The sequence below is a fragment of the Aegilops tauschii genome, chromosome 2 (assembly GCF_002575655.3).
Source record: "Aegilops tauschii subsp. strangulata cultivar AL8/78 chromosome 2, Aet v6.0, whole genome shotgun sequence".
Classification (NCBI taxonomy): domain Eukaryota; kingdom Viridiplantae; phylum Streptophyta; class Magnoliopsida; order Poales; family Poaceae; genus Aegilops; species Aegilops tauschii.
Genome location: NC_053036.3, coordinates 600547595 through 600573178, shown reverse-complemented (window position 1 = coordinate 600573178; position 25584 = coordinate 600547595). Strand labels below are relative to the sequence as shown.

The 25584-nt window shown below is 55.6% G+C and overlaps 1 protein-coding gene and 1 long non-coding RNA gene across 2 annotated transcripts; both read right to left on the bottom strand.

Annotated features, from left to right (window-relative positions):
* Window positions 1-95: 95 nt before the first annotated feature.
* LOC123497169 (uncharacterized) lies at window positions 96-1170 on the bottom strand. Its single transcript, XR_006670690.1, has 2 exons — window positions 828-1170; window positions 96-495 (listed from the first exon to the last, which is right to left on the bottom strand). It is a non-coding gene; the product is annotated as an uncharacterized lncRNA (long non-coding RNA).
* Window positions 1171-20626: 19456 nt separating this feature from the next.
* Window positions 20627-23688, bottom strand: LOC109754638 (sucrose transport protein SUT5-like). Its single transcript, XM_020313555.3, has 9 exons — window positions 23364-23688; window positions 23168-23233; window positions 22781-22879; window positions 22476-22659; window positions 22278-22380; window positions 21938-22196; window positions 21453-21827; window positions 21235-21351; window positions 20627-21139 (listed from the first exon to the last, which is right to left on the bottom strand). The coding sequence occupies exons 1-9, from the start codon at window positions 23580-23582 to the stop codon at window positions 20969-20971; spliced, it is 1593 nt and encodes a 530-aa protein (XP_020169144.1). The 5' UTR covers window positions 23583-23688; the 3' UTR covers window positions 20627-20968.
* Window positions 23689-25584: the final 1896 nt, after the last annotated feature.

The window sequence follows — 25584 nt, the reverse complement described above, 5'->3', positions numbered from 1 at the left end:
GGAAATGCTCAGCCAACAAGCAATGGCCTGAATGATCACTGTATTGACCTAAACAAGAAAGAATACCTCACTTATTTGAGGGTTAAATTCAAATGTAATTTCAAAAAGATCCTTTTTACTAACCAACCCACAAACACAAATTTTTGTGTCGACGAATATATTACAGATGCAAATTCAATGGATATCAATACAAAAGACCAACCTCACACAGTCACAAGGATGTAAGCTAACACATAAGAGAGAGCCAGCAATGAACACAAAAATAACCGAAAGAAACGGTGGCAGAAGCACTGATATCAGAGTACCAAGCTCACCTCTTCAGGACTGAGACAAGCTATGGAACTGTCCCTCGGAGTGCTCATCGGACCAAGGTCTTCTTGTTCGACAAAAGGTCAGTGAACTGATTCCCCAATCCCTCCAATAAGCTCAACCAATCACCCGCTGTTGCGAAGGCACCCAGTTCTCCGCAAAGTCTTGTAAGTTGGAATGGTTAGTCTGCAGAAGGTCAGAAGACAAGCAACTCAGGAACCGAACAGCTAGGAAGCTTTTCCTTTGTAGCGTTTCCATGTTCAAAGGAAATAAATCACGCGTCAATGCATCTGAATCTGAAAGAACAGGATGGTTCCCCTTCTATATTGGCACCAATTGTACTAAACAGTGTGTGTTTTTTAGAAAGAAAAAATCAGCAGTCTGATGTAGAACAACACAAAATGTAATCCAATTGTGAAGAAATTGGTTCTACCCTGTCTAGATTGTGGAAACTTGAATTTCGAGCTCTAGTGTACTACTAGTCCATAACAAGTCAAGACTGTTTGCCAGAGTTGGACCTGCAGCCATTGCTCGGCTTGTAGAACTGGATCAGGAAGACCGCCGCCGCCATGAACCGGGAAGTGAATAGATCCCGTGTGAAGACGGAGATTCTCCAGCTCGCCGCCCGAAGCTCCGACCTCTCTTCCCCTCGCCAGCCTCTCCATTGTTTCGCCGCCGCAAGCCTGCGTGCGTACCGCCTGCCGCGGTATCGCCACCACCTCCACTCCGCCACCGCCGGTGGTCGCCTCCCTCCCTCACGCTCTCTCTCTCCCCGCATGATTCAGGCCGTCGACGCCGCCGGCCACCGTGGCAGAAGGTCAGGTCAGGTAAGGTGCGGCGGGAGGGGCAGACTGAGTTCACGGTGATGGGAAATTTTTAGGATTGTTTACAGCCGTTGGATGTGAGGTAAATGCACTGGATTAAGGCGCGCTACGCTTCCGTCGACTGCCGCACGAGGAACATCGGCCGCCTCCCTAGCCATTTGATTCGGTGAACGAGAGTCGTTGATCCGCTACCTGAGTCACCACAGAGGCACAGACCGTTGCAACATGAGCCGTTGTTGCCATCGCAAAATTTCCCTCACCTTCTTCACCTGGTCGGACCGCAACACCTCGCGTGTTTGGTCGAGTGCTTGCAACTTGGCCCGTGTTGTAAACTAGCCGGTATGTCTACGTGGGGAGGGTACGCCGTCCGCTGAAAGTCATATCTGACGACAGCGGAGACGGCTGACACACGTCCAGTTTATAGGGTTGCTTGGGTGGGACGCTCTGCGAATAAGGTCGCACATGTTCTAGCTCCGGAAGGTCGCTGTAATTTGTGATGTAAAACTTGGTTCCATGCGGCTTCGGAGTGTGTGCTCTCAGAATTAGACGCAGATGGAGCTATAAACTCTGCATGAATAAGCATCAAGTTCCCCTAAAAAGAAAAGGACAGCGGAGACGGCCGACACACGTTTAGTTTTCATCCGATAAAGTCAAAGTGTTTACCATTAAACTAGCAAAACAACCCATGTGTTGCAACATGACATAAATATTTGGGTTAATTAGATAAATGCCACTCCAAATATGGTGATTCAGAGAAATGCCGCTGCAATTTTTAAACTTTGAAAAATGCCATTACAATTTTTGCAAACTTTAAAAAACGCCACTACAGACTTTGAAAAATACCACTGAAAATGGCATGAAATGACATTTTTTAAAGTTTGGAAATTGCAGTGGCATTTCTCGGAATCGCCAAATTTGAAGTGGCATTTATCAAATTAACCCGAAATATTTTAGCAGGTCAATATCAACCGTGTCAAACATAAAACTTTAGAATCCGCATGCACTTTAGATGGCATTTCTTTATTAAAATTTAAAGGTCGTTGACTTGCGTAAAGTTAATTCACTCTTCCTCCCCACTTGTCAAATCCAAATTTGCCGCCATCATTAATGGCGCGTCTGGCTCAAAACAAATTACACTATATCTGTGCAACACTGTAGATTTGAAATGATCGCGATGAATATAAACTACTTCCTCTGTCCTATAATATAAGAACAAAAATGAGAAACCCTATCTGGGTAGCTGCAAGTATAGCCGTACATCTCTTCCATTATATGGTCGAGGATTTAATCACATTGTTGTTTAGCCTCATCATCGCATCATTGACTTTCTGAAGCATCCTTAGAATGACTTGGTTTAACTCCTGAAATAGCATGCAGTGTTGACTAAAGAAATCTACAAAGTCACTACTCAAACCAATAAAAGGGAGAAGAAGGATGTACCAGACTTTCTTTCGGTAGCTCCATTGTGTGGAGGATCTATTTCAGTTCTTGCATCTTTAACTTCACTACTGTATTCACCCCACAAAGAAAAAACAACTTCACTACTGTATTCGGCTTTTGTAGTAGAGATTCAACAATCTTGTGCAGGTGTGCCCTCAGATCGGGGTGTTCTGGATCAATTCCATCATCAGCAGATGGTTCTATTGATTTGTGAAAATTATATATAACCAGGGTCAATGAAGATTTCTGGAAGACATATAATCCTAAACAACTGAGCCACGGTGAGTTCGTGGCCTGCCTTCCTTGCGCAGGCGGGTCCCCTCGCGTCCCCGGCAGCCCTTCCTCCCCCATCAAGCCACATGACGGCTCTAGCGCGGAGGTGATGAGGCTAGACAGTCCCGGGGCTTCTCAAGGTGGGTACTTGTTCGGCGCTGCTTCGGCACCGTTGACCTTGGACCTGCGTCTCTCCGGTGTCCATGGTTGACAGCGTCCTATGTCGGGCAGCTTCGGCCTCGGCGACCCAACAGCTACGTCCCTTCTAGCTTGCCTGGCTCACCGACGTCCCGGCGGCTATGGCCTCGATAACATGGATCTGCATCCCACCAGTCCCTATTTGTCGGCGTTGCTAATCGTCGTCGTCCCACCCCCTCGTTGTTTGCTTCGTCGCCTCCCCTACCATGTACGCCTCAAAGCCTCCCCTTTTGCTAGATCCAACGCTCGTGTGTCCAGTGGTGGTGGCACCCTCCAATGGCAGGTGCAACCCCGCCAATCCCCTTCCGGCATGGTGGCTCCGACCAGCGTTGGCATCCTCATCCCCGACTCCAGATACGGCGGCTATGGGATTGCTCAGCTTGAGGGCTGGGAGAAATCCTTGCTCGGCTTGCCGGTGCTGGCAGTGGTGGCGTCTGCAGATGTCGTTTCCTCCTTGGAGGCGTTGTCAAGGCCCTCAGGTGCACCCGACGACTTCCTTCTTGAAGGCGCTATGTTTGCTCGCTTGTAGTGTCCCTGGGTTCTGGCTTAGGCAATGCTGGAATTCTTGTCGGTTTAGCTTTGCTGCTCTTGGTTCAGGCTTGGTAGGTTTAGCTATGATGTATCCTCTATTCGGACCGAGCACCCCTTGTCTTTCTGCTCCAGACACTATGTTCATGCCTGCATGCATTCATGTCATGTGTTGTACCCCTCTTTGTACTCATTCTATCCCTTCTATCAATGCAATGATAGACAAGCTTTGCATATTCGCGAAAATAATAATCCTAAACATCGCCAAATCAATAAACTTCAGTAGAGTTATGGTGGGGAGGAATTTAAATTGATAGCCTTAAACAATATCAAATAAAAGAGAATCCTTACTACTAGAGTTACATGTTTCGATATACAAGGACGACAAAACAATTCGAGATGTCGTACATGCAAAGAAGGTAACAGGAAAGTCAAATAGGGAATAAAACGTGAATTTATGTGATTTGCAACCCAAAAGAATTACTATAAGATGCAACGTTAAGGGTAGAAATTTCTGTTGGGATAGAGTTGATATCACTATTTTCTTTAGAAAAAGAACAAAACACAGCCATGGGCAAGTTCAACTTGTCGAGGTTTAGGTAAATAAACGGATAAGAGCAAGCCACAAAACACATTATACCTTACCCTCTGCCCGATTCCGATCAAAGTTGTAGCCATCTCGATCATGACTTGTGTCTTCAGGCTTCAACATCCCAGCATCCATACTGCACAAAAAACTTTTTACATGAAATCTTCATTTAAAGTCGGTACGAGCGCCTCCCGCACCGGGAGGGAGCACCATCGCCGCCGCTCGATCTCCCTTCTCCGGCCACCTCCTCCACAACAGAGAGTAGATCCAGAACCCTCTCACCATCCTCCACAACAGAGAGTAGATCCAGAACCCTCTCACCATCCTCTCTCCATCCCATCCCGACCCCCGCGAGACGTTTCCTTTTTTTCAAATGCGAATATAGGTGGGACGAAACGAGTGAGGCGAAGGAACAAACGAAATGACAACCAGACCGACCATCACTACCATGGCCCCCGTTTAATGGTCATTACTGTAGTTTGTCGATTGCTAATTTGTTCGCTTTGATGTTTTCCCCTGCTTATGCATAGCTTTGGTCCTATATGACTTTGCTATTTGCTGATGGGATTTTATGTGTTGGTGTTGGCTGTGTGCATCTTAGTTATGCAGAGGCCGGGTGTGTATTCATTGTGTTTGTATCCGCTTGATGCTTTACTATGATTCAACAAAATCCACCCTTTGTCGAAAAAATAGTAGAGGATTAATCTCTACCGTTAAAGAGGAGTTGGTAGCCTTGTCTTAACCTCCTCCCTCGGTTTTTGCCTCCCCACACCTCCTCTTTCACTTTGGTTTTCTTTTGGGTTTCTGGTAATCTCAACAAATGCCGAACAAAATAAAAACCAACGTAAATAAAGTAACTTAAAATAATCAAAACAAAATTGATACTTTCCAAATCCATGTCATGCATTAACTCAATCAAATCAAATAAAATTAATTATTACCAAAATCTCAACTCAATCAAACTTTCCTTGTTTTACCTACACACATGCCCAAATCAAATCAAATGTAACAAAACCTCAACAAAATTAAAACTTTCCTATCTTTCCCCTCCGTGTACTCAAATTGAATTAAATCTTATCCAAATCTAGAATACGATGTGTAAGGTATACGTCGGACATGATCGACGTTGAACCACTAGAATATTTATGCCCCTGTTGCAACGCACGGGCAAATAGCTAGTTAATGTAGTTGATGTGCAAAAGCCCTATGATTACAATGGCAAAAGTAAGCGGTTCATCCGTATATTAAAAACCATAATCGATTTCAGATATTCATTATCATTAGAATTACAATTCCTTCGCAACAACAAAAAAAAAACTGAATTACAATCCCATGGGAACTCGATCATGCATACATAGGTTATTAACAGTAGTAAACTTAGATAGCTGGCTTTCAACACATACAGATTTAATCACTGAATGTCGGGTGGTTGGTGCGACATATGCCAAGGGATGGCTTATCATTGTGGGAGCCAATAAAACGTCGCCGGTGCCTGGAAACGGGATGAGGCGAAGACATGCACGCCGGCGAATCTTACCCAGGTTCGGGGCTCTCCGAGGAGATAACACCCCTAGTCCTGCTCTGCGGGGTCTCCGCATGATCACTAGATCGATAAGGGGTAGCTACAATCGCTCCTAGAGCTGTTGGGATCAAGGGAGAAGAAGAACAGGGCTAGCTCTTGCTCTCTCTATCTATGGTGTGTGTGCGTGTGCTATGCTTGGAAGCCAAACATGCAGAGGTGCGAACCCTTTGCATGGGTGCTCCGGGGGGTTTATATAGGCCTACCCCCCGGGGGTACAATAGTAATCCGACTGGGATCTGGTCCCAGCCATCAGTGTCTACGCTCGCCGGCTCCTCCGTCGGCTGCTGGGTCCCGCCGGCTGGTGGGTCCCGCTGGCTGCCGGCTACCTGGTCGACAGGCCGGCCCCACCGCCTAGGGTTTTGTCGGCGGCTGCTTACTGTAGCCGCGCCTCTGATGATGAGGGCCTTGTCGGGGTGAGCATGGCTACAGTGGGCCGCCTCGGGGGCTATCACTGTAGCTTCACCCCGTCTTGTCTCCTTAATGGGGCTCCTGCTTCGAGGAAGGGAGTCGCCGGCTTCTGGAGGCCGGCTATGCTCCCGGCCGACTAGGAAGAGCCGGGCCGCCTTCACGCCTCTCTCTGACTGAAGGGGCCCGCAGTCCTTGGGCCGTACAGGAGGGGGTCGTGGATGACGTCGCGGCTGGCGTGGCTATAGTGCCGGGCCGCACGGGTGACATCCCTCCCGTACGGCCTCCTGTAGCCATGCCTGCCTCGGGCTTCGGGGGTCGTGGGCCGCACTGTGGCCATGCCCCGTCAGGTCGTCGTTATGTAGGAGCGGTTGTGGTCTTGGCCGGCTTCTAGGAGTCGGCGTCCTTCTTGGCCGGCTTCTTGGAGTCGGTGAGGCTGGGTCGCCTTCCGGGAGTCGGCTTTTAGAGGTAGCTGGCCGGGGAAGGCGGCCCAAATGCTTGGAGTGCTGGAAGGCCCAAAGGCCTGATAAATTTTCTGAAGAACCAGGGGTAGTCGGTTAGGCTACCCGTGGTTAATTACTCCGACAGTAGTCCCCGAAGCTGATTGGGCTTCGAGGTGGAGTGGGGTTCGAGAAGCTCGATCAGCTTCCTATCATGACAAGCCGGCAGCTAGGAGCCGGCCTTGGTGCAGGCGTGCCGCCTTTAGTCAAATTCTTCTGGAGTCGGGGGGCGGGAACCCGCAGGCTCGTGCACCGGGCCGCGGGCCGGCCTCGGGCCGTTGGCGTGCAACGTGGCCGGAAAGCCTGCCAGCCCACGCGCGTGACGGGACATCACCGCAGGGAGGGGGCCCGCCACGTCCGCGCCCCGGCCCAGGCGCGGATCCTTTGTATCCCGAAACCGCCCGCACGCTCCGTGCGGCAGTTTCGGCTCGCACTTATGCGCAATAAACGCGAGACGTGGGGGGAGTGGGCGCAGTTAATCCCATGTCCCTCCCCACGTCCGGCCTCTTCGGCCGCACGAGGCTATAAGTGGGGGGAGGTGGAGGGCGGCAGACCCTCACACGCTCCTCCCGCTTCCTTCGCCTTCTCGCCTTGCTCGTTCTTGCGACGGCGCCTCGCCGCCGCGCTCTTCCTTCGCGCGCTCCTCCGCCGCCGTGCCAGCTTCCGCTATGCCTCCCCACGTAGAGCAGCTCGGCGGGGATTGGGATGGATCCATCGTTCACAACGACCACATCGACTTCCTCCGCGACACCCGGCGTCTACCCAGCGCGGACAAAGTGGAGGTCCGCCTCGCGCCAGAGAAGGAGGTCAGGCCGGCGCCGCGGGAGGGCGAGCGGGTGGTCTTCCGCTCGCACTTCCTGCGCGGCTTCGGCCTACCAGTGAGCGCTTTCTTCCGCTCCTGGTTGGACTTCTATCAACTCCAGCCGCACCACCTCACCCCCAACGCGGTGGTGCTGCTGTCGGCCTTCGTCACCCTGTGCGAGGGCTATCTTGGCGTCCTCCCCACCCTCGAGCTCTGGGGGGAGTTCTTCCAGTCGAAGCTGGGCACGCGCGTGAGGGGCGTGCTGGCTCAGACCGGCGCCTTCATCGCGTCGCGGAGATCAGGCGTCGACAACCCCTTCCCCGTCATCACGCTGATCCAATCGGTGAAGAAGTGGCAGAAGTCATACTTCTACGTGCGGAACATCGCTCCCCGAGGTGACTACCTCAACCTGCCGGCTTACGTAGCCGGCCCGCCGGCGGGGAGGCTGCCCCAGTGGTCCTTCCGGGCGGTGACGCTGTCGCAGGGAGGAAACGCCGCCATCGCCCGCCTGCGGGTGATGGTCCAGTCGGAGGGCCTGACGGGGCCCGACCTCCTGGCCGCGTTCGTCACACGCCGGGTCCTTCCGCTCCAGAGCCGGCCTCATCTGATTTGTCAGATGAGCGGCCAGCTCGATCCGAGCCGGATGTGTACCAAGGAGATGCCGCGGCCTGACGCCGCCGACATGGTGAACTACCTCGCCAATTGCCAGCTTTTCGATGACTGGCAATTTGGCAAGGAGCCATACAGCCGCGCCAATCCTCCGCCTACGGTACGCTCCCTTTCTCTTTTTCTCTTTCTCTCTCTCAGCTTTGTCGCCGAGTTCCTTTGGGCCGACTCTAACTCAGTCGGCTCGCTCTTTTTGACAGAGTCCTCTGCTTCGGCCGGCCGGCGGGGCGGACGCGGAGTGCCGCTTCGTCCCCGACCGGACCGAGCACGACCAGGAGGACCCTGACCTGGGGGCAGTCCATATGGAGGACGCCACCGAGCCGGCTGGCGGTGAAGCAGGCGGCTCCGGGTTTACCGCTACCTTCAAGGACTGGCCAGACAAGGACGAAACCGAAGCCGTCCCGCCCCGCCAGCCGGCCCCCGGACGCGGCGCGGGCTCTTCCGGCGCGCAGCCTGCTCGGGGTAGAGGCCAGAAACGTCGCGCCACCCAGGGCATGTTCGGCAGCGGGACGAAGAAGCCTAGGGGTGGGGCGGCGGCCACCAGGCGGGAAGAGGCGGCCGCGAAGGCGGCTCGCTTCCGCAAAGTGGTGAAGCAACCGCAGACGGTGTCGGCGTAAGCTCTCTCTTTCTTCGTACTGTCCTTCTTTCTTCCCTTTGGTGGTTCTTGAGTCTTCGTCTTCTTTTTCAACGGCCAGGGCTCCGCTATCACTTGAGCGGGCGGAGGCCGGCTCCGTCATCGAGTCGCCAGGGGGCTCTGGGAGCACCACCCGCCGCGTAGAACCCCGCGCCGCCCTCCTGGAGGCGACAGAAAGGAACGCGCGGGAGGCGCGGGAGGAGCAGGAAGCGCGGGAGGCGGAGGCACGGAGGGCAGCTGCCGCCCAGGCGGCTCGGGAGGAGGAAGCAGCGAAGGCGCTCGCCGAGGCCGCAGCCAAGGCCCAGGCAGAGGCCGAGGCCGAAGCGGCGGCAGGGGAGGCCTTGATGGTCACCCCCCTGCGCACCATGGCGCCCGGGGACGCGCATCCCTCGCCGGGGGGAGCCAGCGGTTCCCAGCCGGGGCTGGGAGGAAGCGGCGACGACGTCGTCATCTTGGGGAGGCGCCGGGGCCGACTCCTCCAACTAGGACGACCCAAGGCCGCCAGCCTGAGCCTGCGCCCGCACAGTCGGCGGGGGGCGAGCCGGCCGCGGGGGCTGAGGTGGCGGTCCGGGTTCCGCCAAGCCGGCGTGCGGGGAAGGCCGCGGCTGAACCGCAGAAGGCTGCGTCGGAGCCACAGCCGGCCGTGGGCTCCAGCTCGTCGGCTCGAGACGCGGAGGCGGCCAGCGCTACCTCGGGGTGGACGACGGGCGGAGGGTCGGCCGTGGTGAACGTCGCCGCGCAAGACGTCCGAACCCGGCTGCAGAGCCAAGCCGCGGCGCTGAGGCAGTTCACCGACGAATTCCTCGCCACGCGGGCAGCCATCCGGGTTAGTATTCTCATCTTGCTCTTTTTGAACTTGATTTCTCTCGTGGGGGCGCGTCAGCGCACCCACTGGGTGTAGTCCCCGAGTTCCGAGTCGGCTGCTGAGCAGGCGGCTTGGAACTTCTTGGAGATTTTTGTTTTTGCTGCTTTGGTTCTCACGTCGGTCTTCTGTCCGTCTTGCAGGACTACCACAATCTCCGAGCGGCTGCCTTCAACTCCCAGGCTCGGGAGCTGACTCAGAAGACCGCCGATCTCACGGAAAGCCGAGGTATGTGACTTGACCTTTTTCTCATGTGGGGGCGCGTCAGCGCACCCACTGGGTGTAGTCCCCGAGATTCAGGCCGACTGCTGAGCAGTCGGCTCGGATCTTCCTTGATCATTCCTTATTGTTCTTCTTTTTCTTCTATCTCTGCAGCGGCCAACGCCAGTCTGAGGGCGCAGCTGGGGGAGTCCCAGACTGCTCTTCGTGCCAAGGATGCGGAGCTCGCCGCCTTGGTGCGGGAGCGTGACCGCCTGGTCAAGAAGCTGGCCGACCAGGAGGAAGGCCACAAGGCTGCGCTGAAAGCTGCGCAGGATCGCGAGGCCGCCCTTCAGGCCGAGTTCGAGACGGAGGCGGCCAGCTGGGCAGAGGTCAAGCAGACTCTGGTCTCTGGCTATGGCCAGATTGAGGACCTGGTTGACGGTAAGTCATCTACCACTTCGTCCTTTCTTGCCATCCGCCATTCGACTTGTTTTTCTGATTTTGGTGTTTTTCTTTCCTTTTCTTCTTCGCACAGAGTACTTCCCCGGCTATTCTACTGCCGCCAACCAGGCCGTCGAAGCCCGTCGCCAGGCGAAGAGGCAAGCCGGCTTCGAGATCTCGCCAACCGCCGGCCGTTCGCTGGAGGAGCAGCTCCTGGCGATCCAGGCTCGCATCCAGCCGGCTCACAGGCTGCTCCGCCGGCTTCAGCGTGCCGGGTCGGCGGTCTTGGCCGCCCTCTGGCCCGGCCAAGTAGTCCCGCGTACTCCCAGTCGGACCGCCGACTGGCTGGAGGTGGCCGTCGGCCGCTTCGAGGCTTGGAAGGCGTCAGCGGCTCACTCCGGCGCCAGGCGGGCGCTGGAGTTCGTCAAGGCCTGGTACCCCGGCTTGAACCTGGACCAGCTGTCGACCTGGCGGCAGCAAGCCGACACGGAGCTGGAGCCGGCGCGGCCGGCCATCATTCGGCGAGCTTCGGCGATCGCCGACTACACCGACACCAACGTCTTCGCCCCCGAGGTGGACGACAATGGAGTCGCCCAGCCGGAAGATTGGTTCGGGCTGGACCCGGCGCATGGCGAGGACTCGGCGGAGGAGATCGACTCCAGCGACAAGGGCGAGGAGGAGGAGGAGGAGGGTGAAGACGCCGAGCCGGCTGGTGGAGAAGCCGGCCAGCCTGACCGCGCCTCCAGCACTACGTCGCGTGCGAGTGCGTCTCCTGCCGCGGGAGGTGGTCAGGCCGGGACCAACTAGGCGGCCACTCCTTCAGCCGGCGAGCTGCCTTCACCGATCAGCTCGGCCTCCAAGTCGCACCTTAGTCTTCTTTCTTTTGTTTTCCTGTCTTGTTGCTTTTGAACAATGTTTGGTTAAGTCTGCACAATTCCACCCACTGGGTGTATTGAAACTCAAGTCTGTTGCCAGCCTTTAGGCGGCTTTATGTATATAAGCTATGCAATCGGTTTTTCCTTGTACTTTCGCTTTTTGTCCTTCTGCTTTTTTCCTTTGCCGCCCTCCCTTGGTTCCGCCTCCCTAGTCAAACAGTTGTTCTACAAACTGTAGCCGGGAGTGCCTGGCCGATTGGGGAGGGGGAAGTACCTTTAGCTCTACTGGACTTAAGCTAAGTTTTTTAGGAAGCCGGCCAGCCGGCTGCTGTGGCAGCCGGCAGGCGTATATGGAGGCCGTCTCTTTGCTATATAGGTTAGTTGTTCTTTAGCCATTTTTCGTGTTGGCGTCCCTTCTGTCTTCTCTCTTGCTAGTCGGACAGTCAGTTCTTTGAGCTGCGACTTTCAACAAGAGAGGACTTGGGAGCCGGCGCACTACTTTGCTGACTTCGGGAAGAACTTAGAACATAGCTCAAGGCGGCCAGTCCTCGGGCCGACTAGTCGGACCCGGTGCTGGACAAGATTTCAAAATGTAATAATACATTCATGGATATGACACTCGTCATTCATAGATAAATAAAAGGCAGTCCCCGAGTACTGTTCGGGGGGCCTGTTGGTTTGTAACTTAATACAAAAGGGGTAGCGTGATACATACTGCTTTTCAGCTGTAAAATCGTCTTAGGAGGTTTGCGTTCCATGGTCGCTCCGACTCCTTGCCGGAGTCGTCTCTCTTGCGTGCTCTTGGCTTTTGCGCGTCGATCAAGTAGTAGGAGTCGTTGCCGAGTGCCTTGCTGACGACGAAGGGGCCTTCCCAAGGGGCCGAGAGCTTGTGCTGGCCGGCTGTTCGTTGGATCAGCCGGAGCACAAGGTCGCCCTCTTGGAAGGATCTTGGCTTGACCTTGCGGTTGTAGTAGCGGCGCAGGCCTTGCTGGTAAATGGCGGACCGGCTGAGGGCTAACAGCCGGCCTTCTTCCAGTAGGTCGACACCGTCTTCTCTTGCTTCTTTGGCTTCCTCCTCCGTGTACATGGTGATCCGAGGCGAGTCGAACTCGATGTCTGTTGGGATGACAGCCTCGGCACCGTACACAAGGAAGAATGGAGTGAAGCCGGTTGACTTGTTGGGTGTAGTGCGCAGACTCCAGAGGACAGCCGGCAGTTCTTCGAGCCAGCAGCCGGCCGATCGCTCCAGTGGTACAACCAGTCGGGGCTTGATGCCGGAGAGGATAAGTCCATTTGCTCGCTCGACTTGGCCGTTTGACTGCGGGTGGGCAACGGACGCTAAGTCCAGTCGGATGCCCTGTGTCGCGCAGAAACGTGCCAGTGCGCCTTTGGCGAAGTTCGTGCCGTTGTCGGTGATGATGTTGTGCGGCACGCCGTACCGAGTAGTGATGTCGGTGATGAATGTCACGGCAGTCGGCCCGTTCAGCTTCTTAATCGGCTTTGCTTCGATCCACTTTGTGAACTTGTCCACAGCAACGAGTAGATGTGTCAAGACACCGCGGGCCGTCTTGAAAGGGCCCACCATGTCCAGTCCCCAGACAGCAAAAGGCCAGGTGAGGGGAATGGTCTTGAGGGCAGAAGCCGGTAGGTGTTGTTTGGAACTGAAGACTTGACATCCTCTGCAGGTCTTGACTATTTCTTTAGCATCCTCCAAGGCAGTCGGCCAGAAGAACCCATGGCGGAAAGCTTTGGCCACGAGGGATCTTGAGGCGGCGTGATGGCCGCATTCGCCTTGGTGGATGTCTTTGAGGATTGCCACTCCTTTTTCTGGCTCGACGCAACGCTGGAAGATTGCAGTGACGCTGCGCTTCACAAGCTCCCTGTTGATTATTGTGTAAGCTGCGGCTCGTCGTTGCACTAGTCTTGCTGCGATCTCATCAGCCGGCAGCTCTCTGCTGACTAGGAACTTGAGGATGGGCTGGGCCCACGAGGGAGCTATGACTTCTTCTGCTGTTAATGTGGCCACCATGACTCGGGTGGGTGGGTTGGGTGTTGCGTTGGGGTCGACCACCACTTCTTGCGTCGTTGCAGTCCCCGGGCCGACTGCTGCAGTCCCCGGGCCGGGCTCTGAGGTCCTTGGGCCGGGTGCGACTACGTCAGTCCCCGGGGCAGTCGTCGAAGTCCCCGTGCCGCCTGCAGGATTTCTTGAGCCGGATCCAGCTGTTTCTGGTGCAGGCGGTACGAAGATGGAATCCGACTCTGGAGACGGCTTGATGGACGGCTTGAGGAGGCGCTGGAGGGAGACACCAGTCGGTATGGCTTGTCGGGTGGAGCCGATCCGTGCTAGGGCATCTGCTTGGTCGTTGTCAGCCATTGGCACGTGAAGGAACTCGCACCCTTTGAAGTATCCGCTCATCTGCTGGACGAGGAATCGGTAGCTTGCCATGTTTGCGTCTTTGGCGTCCCAGTCGCCAGATGATTGCTGGACCACTAAGTCTGAGTCGCCGTAGCACAGGATCCGGCGTATGCCGAGTTCTTTGGCTAGCCGGAGCCCATGTACGAGCGCCTCGTACTCGGCCACGTTGTTGGAGGCGGCGAAGTGGATCTGCAGCGTGTACTTGAGCTTGTCGCCTTTGGGAGAGGTGAGGACGATGCCGGCTCCCAAGCCGGTGCGCATCTTGGACCCGTCAAAGTGCATCCGCCAATGGGTAGAGTCGGGAGCCGGCGGTAAGTACTGGGTCTCGGCCCAGTCGACGAGGAAGTCGGCCAATGCTTGCGAATTGATGGCGGTGCGGGGTTGATAGAAGATCGTGTAGGGCGCCAAGGTAATGGCCCATTTGGCCACCCGGCCGGATGCATCCCGGCTGCCTATGATCTCGGCGAGCGGGGCAGTGCACACGACCGTGATGGGGTGCTCTTGGAAGTAGGGCTTCAATTTCTTGGCAGCGAAGTACACCCCATAGCACATCTTCTGGTAGTGCGGGTAGTTTTGCTTTGAGCTAGATAGTACTTCGCTGAGATAGTAGACCGGCCTCTGGACCAGCTGGGCTCGGCCTTCCTCCGGGCGCTGGACCACAACAACAGTGCTGACGACTCGGCTTGTCGCGGCGATGTAGAGGAGCATGGGCTCCTTTTCAGTCGGCGCAGCCAGGACAGGCGGAGTGGTCAACATTTTCTTCAACTCATGGAAGGCTTGGTCGGCTTGATCATTCCACTCAAAGTGAGTGGACTTCTTCATGAGTCGGTACAGGGGGAGAGTCTTCTCTCCTAGTCGGCTGATAAAACGGTTCAGGGAGGCTAAGCAGCCAGTGAACTTCTGCACATCTCGCAACTTGGTGGGTATCTCCATCCTCTCGATGGCCTTGATCTTGACAGGGTTGCACTCAATGCCGCGTTCGGATACCAAAAAGCCTAGCAGCTGGCCGGCTGGCACTCCGAACACACACTTCTCGGGGTTGAGCTTGATCTGGAATCGGCGCAAGTTGGCAAATGTTTCCTTCAGGTCTTCCAGCAGGGTACCGCGCTTCTCTGTCTTCACCACAATGTCGTCTACGTAGACGTGGGCATTTCTGCCGAGTTGTTTCAAGAGACATTTCTGCATGCAACGCTGAAAAGTGGCACCGGCGTTTCTCAAGCCGAATGTCATTGTCAGGTAGCAGAAAGCTCCAAAGGGTGTGATGAAGGCAGTCTTCAGGCGGTCAGCCGGGTCCAACTTGATCTGATGATACCCTGAGTATGCATCCAAAAAACACAACAGCTCGCATCCGGCTGTGGAGTCTATTACTTGATCAATCCGTGGCAAAGCAAACAGATCCTTTGGGCAGGCCTTGTTCAAGCTTGTGTAGTCTATACACATGCGCCACTTGTTATTCTTCTTCAAAACCAGAACTGGATTGGCAAGCCATTCTGGAAAGAACGCTTCCATGATGAAGCCGGCTGCAAGGAGCCGGGCTATCTCTTCTCCCACGATTCTTCGCTTCTCTTTTGATAGTCGGCGGAGGGGTTGCCTGACCGGCTTCGCATCAGCTCGGACATGTAACTTGTGCTCGGCGAAATCCTTCGGGACACCCGGCATGTCCTTTGGGGACCATGCAAAGATGTCTCGATTCTCACGGAGGAAGTCGGCGAGCTCGCCTTCCTATTTACTGTCCAAGTTCGCCCCAATCACGGCGAACCTCTCCGGGTGTTCCGGGTCCAGAGGTATCTTCTTTGTCTCTTTCGCAGGCTGGAAGGAGCCCTGCGCATCACAGTCCTTGGGGTTGGGGGACAAGGCCGGCTGCTTGCCGGTCATGGCCACAACCCGCTCCAACACCTTCTTCTCTTCGGCTACCACGAGGGACTCGGCCAGCCGGCTGCTGGCCATGGCGCACTCGATGGACTTCTTGTAGTCGCCGGCTACCGTGATGATCCCCCTCGAGCTCGACATCTTTATCTTCAGGTAGGCATAGTGGGGCACAGCCATGAACTTGGCCAAAGCAGGTCGGCCAAGTAGTGCATGATAGGGGCTCTCCAAATCCACCACCTCGAACCATATTGCTTCCCGGCGAAAGTGATCTTTGTCTCCGAAGAGAACATCCATCTTGATCTTGCCGATTGGAGAGCAAGATAGGCCGGGCACGATACCATGGAAGACAGTGCGGCTCGGCATGAGCTGCTTTGCTTTGATGTTCAGCTTGTCCATGGTGTCGCGGTACAGTATGTTGATACTGCTTCCGCCGTCTATCAGGACGCGGGAAAATCTGGCGGCTCGCCTCTCCGTCGCAAGGGTGACGTCCAAGACCATAGCATAGGAGCCAGGCGAAGGCATCACCTCTGGGTGGTCGGCCTGGCTCCAGCTGATGGGCTTTTCCGACCAGTGCATGAATTCGGCGGTGCTAGAGGCGACCGCGTTTACTTCTTGGTGTTGCCGGCGTCGGCTGCGCTTGTCGTCGACTTGACTCGTGAAGACGACGTAGGCGTCGTGCGCTTCGGGGAACTCGTCTTGGATGGCGCCGACTGCCGGCCGGGCCGCCGGCTGCTGGGGAGCTGGAGGCGGCGGGCCGGGAGGCGGAGGCGGCACCATCCCTTCGCCCTTGGTGATGCGGGTGAGCCAGTGGCATTTCCGTGTTGTATGGTTGGACGGCTTCGCGCCGCTGTGGAACTTGCAGGGGGCATCGAGTGCTTGTTCGTAGGAGAAGGACGGCTGCCAGGGCGGCCGGCCTCCCTTCTTCTTGGGAGCGGGCCGCTCCTCGGGCTGCTCGTCTTCAACTGTGGCCACCTGCCGACTGGAGGAAGTCGGCATGGGGCCCTTGCACTTGTGGTCGTTCTGGTGGGGGCGCCGGTTTGGGTCGCCAGCCGGCGTCCTGGGAGCCGGAGCGACTACCTTCCCCGAGGCGTCCACTCGGAGCTCGGTCTTCATGGAGGAGTCGGCAGTGGCATACTTGTCGGCAGTGATCAGCAACTCATCGAGGGTAGCCGGCTCGTCGCAGAGGAGTCGGTGCTTGAGGAGGGTGCCCTCTCGGCACCCGGCAGTGAAGTACTCGATGGCCTGGACCTCGTGCACTCCCTCGCAGGAGTTGCGGAGCTCGGCCCATCGCGTGAGGTAGTCGCGGGTCGACTCGTTGGGCCCTTGGACGCAGAGGGAGAGCTGGCGAGGCTTGGGAGGCCGCTTGTAGGTGGTGGTGAAGTTGCGGGCGAAAACCTCGGTGAAGTCCAGCCAGCTGTTGATGCTGTATGGCTTGAGGCTGTTGAGCCACGTGCGCGTCGTCCCCTGCAGCATCAAGGGGACGTACTTCACGGCGACGCGCCGATTGCCGTTGGTGTTGCTGACGGCTGTGGAGTAGTCGATGAGCCAATCTTCCGGCTTCACCGAGCCGTTGTACTTGGGTGTGTCTCTGGGGAGCGAGAACCCTTTGGGGAAGGGCTCGTCGCGGATGCGGGGGCCAAAGCATGGCGGGCCGACATCGTCTTCTTCTTCTAACGCCAAGGACCGAGCAAGGCGGTCGATCCTGTGGCGGGCGTCACTCTCGCCGACTCCTTCTCGGCGGCCGAGTCGGTCGCCAAGAGTCGGATGCGTGATGGGCGGCGGAGTGAGGCGTCTTTCTCTTCGAGGCGGGGGAGGCGGCAGGTTTCCTTGGTGTTCGACCGCGGTCGGCCATCCGGGTCGCGCTCGATAGTGATGCGAGTCCGGCTGCGGCTGGCAGCCGGCTCCTTGTCTTTCCTCTGGCGCGTGCCGCTCGCAGTCGGCGAACGGGACGTCACGGCGTGTTCCCTGCGCGGGGGATGACTATCCGCACGGGCGCCGGCTTCGTGCCGTTCTGCAGCCGCGTCAATCAGCTACTGGATCCGTCTTGTCATGTAGGGGAGCTCATCGGCTCCCAGCCCATGGAGCTCCTCTGCAGCCGCCTGAGCGGCTCGCAGATTCTCGAGCGGGGTGGCGTAGACGGGGCGATCTGCGCCCAGCATGCCGGCAACGGCTGCGCCGCGCTTCTGGACGAAGCCGGCTCGGCTCGGGCCGCTAGGCGGCGGCGTCCCGAAGGCGGCGCGGTCAACTTCGCGCTGGTGGGCCTCGGTGAGGCGTCTCACCGAGGCTATCTTCTTGCTCTCCGCGATGAGGGCAAGACGGCGTGCCTCCAGGGTCTCGGCGTCGGCGTCGGCTGGGAGGGGGACGGAGAGGTCGTGCATCGCCGCTTGCTGAGCGTCGCGGGCGCTTCCGCCCGAGTTGGAGACGTGGCTGATGACCAGCACTTCGGTGACAGCGCTGCTGCCGCTGTCAGCTCGAGGGAGTGGGTCGTCGAAGACCACCACGTCGGAGGGGTAGGCGTCGAGCGACGCGGTGTCGGAATCGATGAGCATCGGGTCGGTGGAGCCGACAGACTCCATGTCCGCAGCAGGCTCGCTAGAGACGTGAAGTTGGTCGAGGAGGCTGACGAGGCGGCTCTCGGGGTAGTCGGTGCCTGCGTCGGACGCAGGCTCGTCGGAGATGCGAGTCTCGCCGAGCAGATCGGCGAGGCGGCTCGCTGCGCAGACGTCGTCGACGCCTTGCAGCGCGTCGGGGCAAACGCCATCGGGCGCAGCAGGCTGGCTGCGCTCGCGGGGAAAGAAGAGGGTTCCCGTCCAGAACAGGTGTCCGGACGACGGTGCACCTTGCCCCATGGTGGGCGCCAAATGTCGGGTGGTTGGTGCGACATATGCCAAGGGATGGCTTATCATTGTGGGAGCCAATAAAACGTCGCCGGTGCCTGGAAACGGGATGAGGCGAAGACATGCACGCCGGCGAATCTTACCCAGGTTCGGGGCTCTCCGAGGAGATAACACCCCTAGTCCTGCTCTGCGGGGTCTCCGCATGATCACTAGATCGATAAGGGGTAGCTACAATCGCTCCTAGAGCTGTTGGGATCAAGGGAGAAGAAGAACAGGGCTAGCTCTTGCTCTCTCTATCTATGGTGTGTGTGCGTGTGCTATGCTTGGAAGCCAAACATGCAGAGGTGCGAACCCTTTGCATGGGTGCTCCGGGGGGTTTATATAGGCCTACCCCCACGAGGGTACAATAGTAATCCGACTGGGATCTGGTCCCAGCCATCAGTGTCTACGCTCGCCGGCTCCTCCGTCGGCTGCTGGGTCCCGCCGGCTGGTGGGTCCCGCTGGCTGCCGGCTACCTGGTCGACAGGCCGGCCCCACCGCCTAGGGTTTTGTCGGCGGCTGCTTACTGTAGCCGCGCCTCTGATGATGAGGGCCTTGTCGGGGTGAGCATGGCTACAGTGGGCCGCCTCGGGGGCTATCACTGTAGCTTCACCCCGTCTTGTCTCCTTAATGGGGCTCCTGCTTCGAGGAAGGGAGTCGCCGGCTTCTGGAGGCCGGCTATGCTCCCGGCCGACTAGGAAGAGCCGGGCCGCCTTCACGCCTCTCTCTGACTGAAGGGGCCCGCAGTCCTTGGGCCGTACAGGAGGAGGTCGTGGATGACGTCGCGGCTGGCGTGGCTACAGTGCCGGGCCGCACGGGTGACATCCCTCCCGTACGGCCTCCTGTAGCCATGCCTGCCTCGGGCTTCGGGGGTCGTGGGCCGCACTGTGGCCATGCCCCGTCAGGTCGTCGTTATGTAGGAGCGGTTGTGGTCTTGGCCGGCTTCTAGGAGTCGGCGTCCTTCTTGGCCGGCTTCTTGGAGTCGGTGAGGCTGGGTCGCCTTCCGAGAGTCGGCTTTTAGAGGTAGCCGGCCGGGGAAGGCGGCCCAAATGCTTGGAGTGCTGGAAGGCCCAAAGGCCTGATAAATTTTTTGAAGAGCCAGGGGTAGTCGGTTAGGCTACCCGTGGTTAATTACTCCGACGCTGAACTTAGGTAGCTGGCCAGGTGCAGGTACGTAGAACTTCGCTTGGCCGGAGCATACTTGCAATTAACCACAAGCGGCGGGGTAGTACTGTACACCTCGACCGCTAGTTTCCGGGGAAGACCTTGCGAGACGCGGCACCGGCGGCGGCCGGCCCTGCTACGTTTGCGGCGGCCGGTACGATGGGCGCCACGGCGGCGACGAGGCCAGGGGAGCAGCACTCGGGTCTACCATCACAGCAGTTGAGGCGGCAGCAGGGGACCGGCATCACCTGGCCGTCGCTCGGGGCCAGCGCCAGGAGCACCAGCAAGATGGTCACGCCGATCATCTTGGGAGCCATCGACATGGTCGTGGTAGCCCTTTTGGCTCTCTGTGGTCTCGTGTGTCGGTGTGTGGTAGTGTGAGATGTGCTCTATCGTCCTGGTCCTTGGTCTTTATATAGGCCTGAGCAGAGCAGGGCTTCAGAGTTCCAGCTCCATCTTGCATGTCTCCGTTTAGAAGGGAAACCTAACCGCCTAGCTTTGGCATGTCACATGGCCTTTGTTTTGCTCGTTGCAGGGAAGCATATGCTGCTCATGTCTTAGTCTGGTGTGCCTGCCTCTTTGAAAGATGAAACGGACGCTGAGCTCATAAGTATGGTGTCTCTTTGGTTGATTCGTCCAGACTACTTTTGTGTAAACATAGGTGATGTTCAGTGTGCAAGGACTACTTTTGTGTAAACAGATTTAGGAAGATTGGGTGTGTTCAGTGTGCAAGGACTATTTTTCTTGTAGAAAAAAAGCAGCTTTGCTATATCTCGGGTGCCTGAAAATTTTCTTCGTGTCGTCACCTTTTCTAGTTTATTCCGAGCTCATCGGAGAAGAGGCAGTCCCACTATCTATCTTTAGGGGTGGGGGTGCAGAGGATAGCCGGAGAAGGCGGTTAGGGGTGGGTCGGAGGTGGTCTGCACCATTGGGGAAGAAGATGAACAGTGAAGCGGCTGGGAGAAGTGGCCGAAGCAGAGGTGAATTTATTTTCAGGCACATGGGGGTAGACGGTCACAAAAAAGAGGGAAGACCTTTTCTTGCAGTCAGCCTTTTTTGAGAATTTTTCTTGGGAGTCAAAGAGGAAGGTGTTTTTGTTCTTTCTTTTCCCTCGCTTTCTCTAATTATTAGCTGGGGCAAGAAATTTTGCCGGGCCGCAAGTTGGAAACACGTTTGAGCAAACAAAATATATTAATGTCTGGAGATTACTCTCCATGACGCGCAAATATATTAAATCGGTACAGATTACCAATGTTCATCTCACTTGAATTTTTTCAAGAGGTTCCCAGAACAACTAAAACATTGCGACCAGGGAACTCGTCTCGTCCTCTACCACTGCACTCCCAGAGTCCCAGTCCCAGCTAAAAGCATGACGAATGAACAAACGGCAGTGGAAATGAAAACAGAAACACGACCTTGGCTCACATATATATCGACATCAGCTAGCTAGAGAACAACTACTGTAGTTTGCAGCCCAAGTCCCCGCCGGGCTCTCCTCAAGATGTACCGCCATATCAGTGCCCTCCGGCCATGACGGCGGCGTTGGAATTGCCCCTTGTCTTGGGGAGCAGGATGAGCGCCAGGATGGCGCAGATGAAGGCGAAGGCGCCGCCGATGCCGAATGCCGGCGTGTTGTCCTTCCCGAAGGCCTTGTCGATGGGCCCGGCGGTGAGCGCGATGATCAACTGCACAAAGGGCAATGAAAAGAAACAGGTTAAAAGTCAGGCCCCAGTTAACAAACAGCCTGACGATCGAGTTGCCATGGCAATAGATTGAAAACCTGTGGCACGACGATGGCAATGTTGAGGACACCAATGGCGAGGCCTTGGCCTTGGCCATCATCCTCCTCCGCGGCAACGACCTCAGAAGCAACAGCCCATGGCACACTGAACAGCACCTGCACGAACAGCATTTTGAAAAAAGAATAGTCAGTGGGCATGCAAATTAAAGCAGATCAAATTAGATCAGCAGCAGGAGCCATGGTGCGTGTGGACTCACGGCCTGCGGGATTCCGATGAGCGCGAAGAGCGTGAGCGCGATGGCCTTGAGCTTGGGGTCGGGCCCGGTGAGGTTGGCGGTCAGGGCCGCGTTGTACCCCTTGGTGGAGATCAAGCCGACGACGACCATGGCCGTCATGATGCCGAACACCATGAAGTTGCTGATGGACCAGACGACCTTGGACGTGAGCTTGCGGCAGAGCTTGGGGATGAGGAAGGAGGTGGCCCCGAGGGTGATGGAGCTGAGGAGCAGGCCGATGGCGCCCTCGCGGACGCCGGCGTCGTAGACGGACGCCTTGGGCCCCTGCGGCACGCCGTGGTAGATCTCCCGGCCCATCCAGTCGGTGTCGTACTGGAAGAAGGGGAACCAGGCGAGCTGAAGAAAAACAAAACAGAGCGGCATGCAGGACAATGTCAGTCAGATCAACGGGTGCATGGCATGAAGTGAGGACGATCGGCGTGCAGTGCAGCTATAGTACTACGTACCCAGGTAATGGCCGTGACGGCGAGCACTTTGAACATGGAAGGGGGGAGGTTCTTCAAGCTCTTGAAGAGGTCGCCGAAGGCGGAGAGGCAGCCGCGGCCGGAGGCGGCCTGGACGTCGGCCTTGTCGAGCTGCTTCTCGCCGGCGAGGTACATGGTGACCGTCATGCTGATGATAATGAGGAGCACAGCGGTGAGGAAGGCGCCCTTGAGGTTTGCGCAAGCGTCGCAGCACGCCGAGGATTTCAGCCAAGGGAACCACCTGCAACCAACGGCGTCAGTCTCGGTCCGTCCACGCGGTAGATGACGCCCGGGAAGAGAGAAGAAGAAGAAAAGAACTTACTCGTGCCACTTGCCGTTGGCGCCGGCCGTGTAGCCGAGGACGTTGCCGATGGCCATCCACAGGCAGAAGACTGCCTGGCCGACGTTGGGGCCATGGTTCCCAGCTGCACGCAATCGAGCTCCTCTGATCAGTATATATGACAAGAAACATCGACATTGAAGGAAGGCGGCCGGAGCTTGAGCTGGCTTGAACGCTCACCGGAAAGATCGGCCATCATGGCACGAGCAGGCCCCTGGACGGTGTTGTTGGCGAAGTCGAGGAACCAGAAGCCAACAATGTAGATGGCGGCGGCGGCCCATCGAGGGCCCGTGCTCACGCTGCAGTGCTCCTTGGTGTCGCCGAGCGCGCGCCCGATGTCCGCAGAGAAGCCGATGAGGAGCACCTGCACGTTAGTTTGGGCCAATCAGCACAATTAATCGACGGCGTCAGCACAAGACTGGTTGCATTGACAACTTGAAGATGAAGAAGAAGAAAACGCGACGATTAATTTGGTGGTGACTTACCGAGACGCAGATTATGATGCATCCGACGAGGATGAAGGGCCGCCGCCGGCCCATCCTGGCGGTGCACCGGTCGCTGTAGTAGCCCACGATGGGTTGCACCTGGCCATGGCGAACCGATTAGCAAATCAATTAATTAGTAATGCCTTTTTTAGCCCCTTTCCTTTTTAGTGCATCGGGTTTGGTAGCCGGGAATAATGAACGGATATGAAAACGATCGATCCATTTCCCTTTTACTACGTGAATACAGCAGATTCGCTTACTGGCTACGTGCGTGTGGTAGTTTCAGATTTTCCAGATTTCGTGCCTTAACAACAAATTCTCATTCTTTTTTCCACCGAACACTGAAAAGGAAACTAGTGACGGGGATAAAACCGCAAGAAAACTCACCACAAATCCTGCGATGGGGCCGCAGATCCAGGTCAGGGAGACGTACTGGTGGGGAATCCCAAGTGTCTGCAACCCAAGGATGAACACGAGATGTCAGAGAAAAACAATCACAGCACGAAGAACAATGGTGAAAAAGAAGTATGAGACAAAGGGGATGGAGGAGCTCAACAAGGGGAAATAACCAGCATCCACGTACCTGGGAGTAGGGCGAGAGGAGGGAGAGCTGCAGCGCCCAGCCGTACTGGATCCCGCCGGAGACCATGCAGGCCATGAACAGCCGGAGGAGCCCCCACAGCTTCTTGTTGCCGTCGACATTGTTGCCGTCGCCGCCGCCCTCGATCTGGCGGACCTTCTCCAAGGACGCGGCCAGCTCGATCATGCTGGCCTCCTTGGCATCACTCCGGCCGTCCTCCATTGCCGAGGCGCCGGAACTGCTGGCTCTACGGGAAGACAAGTGGGCGTTGGGTGGCGAGGAGGAGCAGGGGGCGAGAGGCGTCGATGGATGGGACGGACGAGCAAAGCCCGAGGTTGAAGGGGGGTTTTAAAGAGGACGCGGCGCAAATCCCTTGCGCGTGGGTTAATGGCGGGTGGCCCACGCGCAGTGGCACGCGCGGGGGGCACCGTCCGTGTGGTTTTATCTGTTGGGAGGTTATGGTTAAGGTTTCTAGTTAATGACCTACCATTTACATTTGTTTCTTGCTGAAGGGGTACATATTGGGAGGGTGGGATGGTGGGTATATATGGAAGCCAATTATGGTCATTGACTATGGTGCTGTATGTATGAGTTGTTGGTCTTATCCGCTTGTTTTGTCCCCACCGGCCATGATAATTGCACCGGTTGGAGACAGGTATGGTTTATCGTTAATACATCGATTTTTTTACCACTAGTTTAGCTGTGTCTTTGCCAGCTGACAATCGGGTCCACCAACTCGTAACGACATGGCTTTACATGATGAGTGAGGGCACGCTAAATGTGGAAAACTAATTATGATCGTTGACTATGGCGTTGTATGTATGAGTTGGCCTTGCATCCGCTCATTTATCGTAACCGTCCATAATAATTATACGGTTGGAGATAGGTGTGATTTTTTCATTAATACGTTAATATTTTCTTAGCATTGGCATGGTTGTCTCTACCACCGGGCAACTGTGTCATTTGTCCGCCCATTTGTCCCCACCGTCCATGATAATTGCACCGGTTAGAGACAGATGTGATTTACCATTAATATATTAATATTTTTACCACTTAGTTAGCTTTGTCTTTGACACCGGACAACTGGGTCCACCAACCCTTAGCGTCATGACTTTACATGGTGAGTGAGGGTACGCTATATGTGAAAGCTAATTATGGTCGTTGACTATGGTGTCGTATGTATGAGTTGGCTTTGTATTCGCTCATTTGTCGCAACCGTCCATAATAATTATACCGGTTGGAGACAGGTGTGATTTATCATTAATACATTAATATTTTCTTACCATTGGCTTAGCTGTGTCTGCCACCATACTCACCAACTGTTAACGCATGGCGAGTCAAGCTATTTTGCCGACAGTATGTTGTGAATCAATTTTTTTTAGTTGGACCATCTTGTTTCTTAACGACGAAGATTTCACAAAAATAAACCTTCTAGAAAAGCTCGAGTGCAAAATCAAGTTTTTTAGGAAGAAATTATCCTACCAAATGATGGATTTTAGCACTAGTACAAGTTCATGCAACATGTTTCAAATCCAAGTGTGTCAGGGAAGTTGCGGGCATGCGGTTAAACTTTGGGTAAACCCCGACCCTTTCAAAAAGCAAAACTTTGTAGATTAACCATCCCATTATTCTTATTATCGTTGATCGAGATGGTGGATAAGCAGATCGGGTGGAGTGGCTCAATGGGATCAAGTGTAGCAGTTCGAAAAGGGTCGGGGTTTACCTTATAGCAATCCACCTCCACTGTTATTTGGATGCGCTAGCCAAAAGGTTTTCAAATCTCATGTGAAGGCACCCGCAATCTACTAAAGCACCATCGATCGGGCTAGGCCAAATGGTCGTACAGGATACGACCAAAGCCAGAAAAATCGACATCAGTTGGATTTAAAAAAATAAAAGGAACAAAAAGACATATGGTCTCACCCACTAGTTTGGGGTGTCCCGTTTTCGGTCAGTACTAGTTTTCTTTTCTGTTTAGCTTTTAGCTATCTAGTTTTTATTCATATGTGCTCTGACAGTAATTTAGTGTATGGTAAGCACATTGTGTATCAAGGTATATATATCGACATTTTGTAAATTGATATGTGTTGGTCGATGCACAATCATTTTTTACATCATAATTATGGGCATGAAGATTTCATGCAGGATAGTTTGGACATATCCAAGAAAGACTTTGATGAGGTTTCCATTGACAACAGCAAATTTCGGACCCCGATGATGGATG

Excerpts from the sequence above, each read along its gene's own strand:
- LOC109754638 (XM_020313555.3), bottom strand. The coding sequence starts at position 23,582 with ATGGAGGACGGCCGGAGTGATGCCAAGGAGGCCAGCATGATCGAGCTG. Across the intron at positions 22,880-23,167 it reads GCCCCATCGCAGGATTTGTG|GTGCAACCCATCGTGGGCTA; the intron begins GTGAGTTTTCTT and ends CGCCATGGCCAG. Across the intron at positions 22,197-22,277 it reads GCCAACGGCAAGTGGCACGA|GTGGTTCCCTTGGCTGAAAT; the intron begins GTAAGTTCTTTT and ends CGTTGGTTGCAG.